Source organism: Cydia pomonella, chromosome 4 (genome assembly GCF_033807575.1).
Source record: "Cydia pomonella isolate Wapato2018A chromosome 4, ilCydPomo1, whole genome shotgun sequence".
NCBI classification, from domain to species: domain Eukaryota; kingdom Metazoa; phylum Arthropoda; class Insecta; order Lepidoptera; family Tortricidae; genus Cydia; species Cydia pomonella.
The window spans coordinates 22,355,895-22,364,439 of NC_084706.1; the positions used below are offsets into that span (position 1 = coordinate 22,355,895).

General features: G+C 35.8%; 1 protein-coding gene across 1 annotated transcript; it reads right to left on the reverse strand.

The window, feature by feature from the left end:
- Positions 1–3,736: 3,736 nt before the first annotated feature.
- LOC133517267 (protein yippee-like 5) lies at positions 3,737–8,467 on the reverse strand. The gene is made up of 3 exons (XM_061850497.1): positions 8,209–8,467; positions 7,135–7,294; positions 3,737–5,188 (listed from the first exon to the last, which is right to left on the reverse strand). Exons 1-3 carry the CDS (start codon positions 8,324–8,326, stop codon positions 5,104–5,106), a joined length of 363 nt encoding a protein of 120 aa, XP_061706481.1. The 5' UTR covers positions 8,327–8,467; the 3' UTR covers positions 3,737–5,103.
- Between the last annotated feature and the right edge of the window lie 78 nt (positions 8,468–8,545).

Sequence of the window (8,545 nt, forward strand, 5' to 3'; positions counted from 1 at the left end):
ATTTCGATACGCTGTAATCAACTATAACAAAAATTGACCAATCACGTGCCGCCGCGTTCCTATAGAAATAGTCGCGCGTTTATGTCTTTTGTACTATATTTTTGTCTACTAAGATACTTACCAATCTCCATTAACCCACTTGTTACTATAGTTCTTTTAAAAGGACGTCAACAATTTAAAATTCTCACAAACAATGAGGGTACTTATCAAGCTTTTGTTTATACTCAGTCGAATCGTTTCGAGTATTGTAAGTGGACACCTAGTTGACTGTGTGTATTAAATACAGTTTTTTATTTTATTATACGTCTTTAATTACGGTGATTAACAATGGAAATTTCGAGGTATGTATTTCTAAATAAAATTTAAATCAATATTTTTATAAAAATAAGAATATAGCGAAAACAAGTGTTTACTATCGAGTTATAATCATTTTGCATTGAAAAAAATATTAAGTCTTATTTTATTGCGATTTTACGAGCCGTCCTTTTAAACGACCAATAGGGTTATGTGCTACTATCACTTGTATTGCATTTTAGGGCGCGGAAGACGTTAAGTGAGATAATAGTTTCTTAGTTTAATTCTATCATTATTTTGCCTCCCGAAAACCGCAATGCTGATATCACAGATGAAGACTCTGGGGATGAAAATCAAGTGAATTTGAACAATTTACCCGGATCTCAATCCCAGCAGGGAGAGGTTTGTTTTGGATCGGAAAGAGACTCCAGTGATTACGAGGATGTGCCACTAATCCAACTTTCAAAACGGAGACGCGTGGAATCAGAAGATTTGTGGTTGAAGATTGATGAACTACGAGTTCGAGGTTTCAAGCCACTGGAAATGTGCGTGAAAATCGTGTGGCAAAATGCCTCCTGCCTACAAACAAGGCACTACAGAAGTCCCCTCGAGGAACATTCCAATATCAGTCAACCCGAAATAAACAAATATAGTAGTTTGCAAGTGGCATGTTATCACAGTTGCATCTAATGCAGTAATAACAATAGCAACAAAAAAAGTACATACTAGTAGATCAGCCGACTGTAATAAAGAAGTATAATGAGAATATAGACGGCGTCGATAGGTCCAATCAGGTCAGTCAGTCCGATATAGCGTTGTATAGAACAACGATTAGGGGTAAAAAATTGTATTTCTCCTTGATTTACCACGCACTAGACATGGCTACGCATTCGACTTTCTGAATTTTTGCAGATATGTAGCAACAGCTTTTCTTGAAAGTTATAAAAAAAAACGGAGGGATACATGAACTTCCCTAATGTTCCGTAATTGTTCACGCTTTGACGGGAAAGATCATATAAAACGTTACAGAGATACTCAGCATCGGTGTATCGAATGCCATAAAAAAGCTAATTTCATATGCCCAAAATGTGACGTAACTTTGCACTCTAAGTTTTGTTTTGAAAATTTTCATACTTCTAAAAAAAACTGTTTAATATTATACTTGGGTTTTAATTTGAATCAACATTTGTTATAGAGAGGCGTCCTGTACGCTCATGGTGGTACATGTTGCTATCGTCCTTTTAAAAGAACACCTATTTCCCAGTTTTCCATGAAACATACATTTTATCCAATATTTTTCCCGTATAGTGTTTATTTTTTATAATACATATAGTAAAATTCATTCGAATCGGAAGTGTTTGGTATGTCCAGTAACAAGTGGGTTAATTATTTATGTTTAATAGTAAAAAACTACTATTTTAGATGACTTGTAGGAAAAGTATTGTATACAATAGTGATATAATCAAGCTTTTCAATCTTGTACCTTACTACTCTTACTAGGCAACACGGCAAGCTTCGTTGCCTAAACAAAGGTACTCGACTGAAAAGCTCTCTTAAATTTCGAGTTATAATGAAACAGAGCTGCTTTAAATTTAAATTGTCGAGTGTCTTAACTGGACCTAATGCATACAATTTTGATGTGTAGAGTCAGACCAAGCTAACTCTGCAGCGATTTAGATAGCTCAAATTGTGCAGGTGTTATTAATCGTCAATCTTCTATGAAATTATGACGCCAATTCGCTGCAGTTAGCTTGGTCTGACTAGATAATCTTACATTAACTCTTAATTTCTAAGTGGATCATATAAGAGGATTTTTTTTTAATTTGTATAATTACACCACGCCTTATGATAAATTGATTTATTTCGAATAGGCTCTAAAGTAAAATATAGGCTCAGCCTGTAATAAATATAACATCGCCAAATTAATTATAATACTTAAATCTATTTAATCACAATATAAATCATTGGCCTTAGGATAAAATTGAAGTACTTGTAATAAAATAACAAAGCCGCTTGTACCCATAATATCAGATTTACCGTAAATTGTTGGTCGAACAAGTAAATATTATCGCTAAGTACGTCACACAAATTTTTACCCAACGTGCCAAAAATATATTTATAAAACCTTATTGCCTGTGCTTAGAGGTGTGTAAATATATTTTTAGGACGTTAGCTTGTAAAAGATGTTTGTGAACTCGACTGTACCATCGTTACTTATTCACACAGAAATGTACAAAAAATTGTCTAAATTACATATTAGAGTTGAGTATCATATAACATGAAGAAGATATGACTATAAGAAGATAGATTTGTAAGTTATAAGAACATACAAATTTCCTAAGATATCTTATTAGCTGAAAATTAAGCAAGTCAAATCATGAGCTTCAGTTTATCTTAATTTTTTTAATAAAAAAAATTTTTCGAACGAATACATCTTTGTATATTAGCTGGCTTTATTATTTACTAGTGACTGATTTTCTCAAGTATACATTTCAGAAAATGTTAGTTGGAGAAAAAATGTTTCGATAATGATAGGCAACGAAACTGTAAGAAGGAACCTAATTTAAATTAGCTCCAGGTTGCCTTGCCCACCCAAATACCCACGGTTGATACCCTGCCACTGATTAGTACCCCTGATGTAAATTTATTCGATGGCGTAACGTGACGTACGCGTTTGCGTTAAGTCTTAGTGTCTTTGTATGGGATTTTAAGTTTCCAAAACGTTCCGCATGGCGCGCTGTTTCTAAATCCCATACTAAATGAGACTTAACGCAAACGCGTACGTCACGTTACGAAATCGAATAAATTTACACTAGGGGCTCTGGAATGGTAGTCTAGGATTATAGTATTTTGGATGCGAGAGACTATTAGGTAGGCTTGAGTCGGTCAGGACCGAAGAACTAAAAGGAATGAAATCCCACCACAGACCGAAAGGAACTAGTTCATCTTAAGCGCTCTTAATCGGTCTCGGTCCTTTAGTTCAGTAGTCGGTATGTCAGCGGGCCTACCGCGAACCACGTTCGACGGGTTGCCTCCCTGTCACACTTACGTACGAATTTACAAGTGCGACAGAGAGGCAACACGTCGAACGTGGTTCGCCCTCAGTACCAAGTAACAAATCGGTCGGGAGCGAATGATCGGAATGAGTCAAGGTCAAGAAATTCGCTCTCTCACGCTCTCGCTCTGTTTATTTGCGAGCGAGAGCAAGATAACCTAGTCATACTCATTCAGATCTCGAGATTTGCTCCTGAACTAAAGGACCTAAAAGAGCGAACTAGTTCGTTTGACCGATTGACCGAGATCGGAGCGCTCTTTTTAAAGACCGAGCGGGCACAACTCTACTATTAGGTAAGATTATTCGAGTAATATATAGACAGGACATTCTAAAGATCAGTGAAATGAATTGATCAAAGGATTGATATTCAAATAAGTACAAGGTATCTATTACCAATACAACCGTATTTTTATCCACAGACCAATCTAAAACGTCACCGCCATAGCCGGCGAATTGCGAAGACATGAGATTTAAAATAAATATGTGTAAAGTAAAGCCAATGAAACGAGTCAAAAATAGAAATAATCTGATCGTTACTGATACAAATCGATGGCCAGCGATTATTATCTCTGCCCTCTCTCGTACGCATTAATGTCGTCAGTTAGTCAACAGGCACGAACGAGTCGCCTCGCGAGATGCCGCGCGAAGCAGCTCAATCGGTGGAAACGTGCCTCGTCCGAGACAATGCGGCCGCGAGTGCGTTTACCTCTCCCGAGGCACGTCTAAACATACCGAGCTGCTTCGCGCGGCAATTCGATTTTTTGGAATAACGAAGCTGTTGGTACAGGATATAAACATTTATGCCGCCATTTTGTAAACATGGTCATTTCTGTTAGTGAATTCAGTGAAGATTAATAATTTCTTCATAAAATAAAGTTGTGAATTCCTGAATACTTGGTTACATTATTTATCTCGTTACATTGGCCTTACTTTAGGTATGTATAAAACTTAATTCTACGTCCTCCTCAGGCACATACATGTTCGACAATCAAATGTACACGGGGCATTTAATTATGTCTTTGTTTAAATTAGGTATTCTCTTCGAATTAACCCTTTGACCGCCAACAGACGCGCGCGGCTACAGCCCAAAATCAACCTTCGAGCATTCCCTCAAGGTTCACGATGACGATAACGGCCCCACACGATAGGCGTGGCGTTCAACGGGTTATGGTCATACATCGCACTCGAGGAGGCAATTTGCGGGCACGTCAGTTAGTAACGTTCGCAAATAAATTACGAAATCTTCGAGTTGTCAGAGTAAGGTATTTGTAACCTGGTATTTTACGCATGGCGCATTATTTTAATTTGTTATATCTCTCTCGTCGAATAATGGCCTCTATTGACAGTTAATTATGTAAAATGTATGTATTTTTTAAAAGTTTAGCACATTATTTTGCATGTAACTTTTGTAATACAAAGATGCTCATTCGACAAATTAAAATCATGCGTCATTATGGTTAAATACCAGGTGACAAATGCTAAGTACAAACACGAGTACCTTATTCTGACAACTCGAAAATCTATTGATTTATTTGCAAACGTTACCAACTGACGTGCCCGCAAATTGCCTCCTCGAGTGCGGTGTATGGTTACGTTTCTTGCACATATATCTACTCTAAAAACAACTGAAATTCAAGTATTAGATGTGGTACATTTTGTAGACTCCCTATTAAAATATTGATTGACACTCTCAAATGCTTGTCCAACAAGTGTACCTACATGGGAACGTAGTACGAGTATATACATGTATAAATCTAATCATCGTTAACTTGTATTTCATCTATGCCGTCGCTTTCCGTGACCAGCGCCCGCTCCAGGATAACGCGACCTTCCTTGTATCTGTCACGACAAAACCACATATATATAGATATAACTATCTATGTACATACAATGATATTATGTAATAAAATTAAATTATAGATAGGTTATACTCATATAGTACGTGCCATCCAGGATGACGCGCATATTTGTCAAATCTAACCTTTAATAACATGACAATACGAGTCAAGGCACGCGTCGTCGTGAATGACACGATCTATACATAAGGAGCTTAAGAAATACTTTCATATTTATTTCTTTAACCCTTTATAAGGCAGAGATGATTTGGAAACCACTTAATTAATACATATTTACGGAGAAGAACATCCTCTTTTTTATTTAAATATAATGGTATTATATAGCGAATATATCAGGCTTCCTTTCCTCATTCATATTTTTTTGGTCAGTATTTAATTTTAGTGTAATTATTGAATCTATAGTATGTGGTCAATTTATGCACTATGCCTGTCAAGGGAAGCAAGCTATCGTCACTGTTTCCATTATACTATAAAAAATATACACGTCGCTGTATCTAATAATTTGAATTATAGCTCTTGCAATTCACGATGGCGAGTGGTGAGACTCTTATTGGTATGATGACAAGGTCTAATTTTGATAAATCCATTCTCCAACGTGAATTGCAATAACTGTACTACGTTGTTTGTAGTGTCAGGAAAGTGTATCATTTGCCACATAAGATTAATAAAATTATAAAAGTTACATGCTATATCGATAAGTATGTCAATGTCACTGAATAGGTGTATTGGAAACAGATCATCTGAAAACTCAAGTGCACTAACAGGCTGAGTGCATATAATGACCACATGTTTTTTCTTAATGATTTCGTTTTTTATTTGCCGTAGATGTGTTCCCCAGTGCATTACAAACATGGTAGTGTATTTAACTTTCACGTAGCATATCTGTATAACTGGGGCCTTATAAAGGGTTAATACCTATGAATGAATCTGTATTTAACCGGCTTCAAAAAGAGGAGGAGGTTCTCAATTCGTCGGAATATTTTTTTTATGTATGTTCCCCGATTACTCGAAGACGCCTGAACCAATTTGGAAAATTCTTTATCTTTTGTTTCAAAGGGTACCTATACTTCCCAGGGACCACACATTTAAATTTTGGAATGATATCTTTCGTTTACTCTAAACACATCAGGAAATCGTATTTAAATACCAATTATTTTCCGCTGTTTTATTTACTAAAGGCAACTTGTACAATTTGTACAAGTGCTCAATTTTGGAACACTGATAACCTATCTAGAGTTATAATATCATTGTATATATACAGTTGAGCTAGTCAAGCAATATTTCTGCTCGTCCCTTAATCTCTAGAATAATCCCATTGGTTACCTGATTACAACTGAAAGAAAGCGAGCCACAACATACTTGAAAAACCTGTTCAAAAATCAACTTTAACCTATAATCTATATGGTTCAAAATCAAAAAAGCTATTTCTGAGAAAATACTTGGGTCATGTAGTAGGTTTAGGTGCCTGCAAGTCGAGTAATTAGTTTTCTGTTATATGAATTTGAACCATATAGATATGATGGTCAAATTGCATTTTAAACAGGCTTGTTTGACTTTTTTCTTCACTCAAAACAGAAGCCGCCTTTCGGTTGCCAAACACACTGCATAAAAACAATGGCTTTGTTTTACAGATAATAAACTGAATTTGTAAAGTCAGCTCTGCCATATCCAATTCAGCTCAGTATCCTGGCCACAAGTGGTGTTGTACCAATAAGTTGGTGGTAATATGTGGCAATAACCAAGTAAATTAAATATATAACAGCTAATAGGTAGGTCCACACAGAGCGAGAATATGCGCGAGTCAATTTCCTCTGTGTGGACCTGCCTAATACTAGTATTGTTTCCAACATGCATGATTTTCCTGGATGACGAAATTTAAGATTTTTTAAGCTATAGCATTTGGCCCAGTTGTTCTAAATTTTGTGTCACCTTTGGTTCTCCTCAGTAGCAAACTCATACACCCAGCCAAGCTTGGTGGAACAGTTCTTGCAGGAGACGTCTCGCACCATGTGCCGACCAGTCAGCATCACCCGGTCCTGTACTCCCGAGTATACCAAGTTCACCACTTTGTGGAAGAGGAAAGCACGGCCTGGAATGAACAGTGACAATGATTTTACAAAATTTATTGCACTGCTATAAGTTAATGAGAATTCTTGGATAGATGTAGCATTCTTTATTTTAATTCATCATTAGCCAAGAGACTTTCATGCTACTCAACGCCTGATTCATGGATATGTTCTACATAATTGTATTTAGTTATGAATTTAGGTCATGAAATGAGTCTCATACATTTTTATACCACACTTAACCAAAATTTAAGTATTTTTCTTGTTTTATGATTATGTTCTGTTCTAAAATCACTAAAAACAAGACGCTTATACCTTTCGTTTATATCTAAATATGACAAAACTCAGAGAAAATATTAATTCGTTTTCCCAGCCAACACCATGTTAATTAAATAGTTAATTACATACTCATTATTTACTTTTAGCGGAACGTAGGTCAGTCAACAGTGACAGCCAACCTGGCTTCCTGATATTGGAATCAGGTTTTGCTGTGTTAAGGAAATTGATTGACAATTAAATATTTACTTTCCACACATGTTTCATGACTACAATATTTATTTTTACAGGTGTAGCTATTCAAACATAGCAACAAAAGTAGTAGGTAGGTAGGTAGTTGGTAAGTAGCTATCTAGAATAATATAGATACTGTAATATTGCATCTGATGTGATTAATAATATGTAATTAATGGTTATGATGCTCGTTAGCAGTGTAGAAAGAGTGTCTACAATTTTTAGAGCACAATAAATAAAATTACATGATGATTATCAATAATGACATTCTGATTCTGACGTCAATATAAATAAACCATTATTTTTTTTTAATATGCTTGAATTCGACTAATTAATATCTTAATGATACTATATTATATTATAGGTTTAAACACTTAATAAACAATGACCTTACTAAAAATACCACCATAATTATCAAAAAAAGTACCTGTAGCTCCAGTGAATCTAGTACTGATTAGCTCTGAACGATTTGTGAGGTTTACATCACACGCTGCACATGAAAACAGGCGAGTGCCTCCAATATGATCCAGGAATATCTTGCCCATATTCAAGTTTGGACTTTTACTTCTTTGTTTTCAAAACAGACCTATCAAAACAAGTATGGCGATGGCTGCCTGCTGCGTAATCGATGAAATGTCAAATTGTTGAGTGATTTGAGTAAAGTGAACCCACAACCCAGCTGACTGACTTGACAGCAGTGACAGCTTGCTGCCTGTAGATTGTGAATCAGTCCGAAATGAACGTTTGACAAGATAAAAAAACTA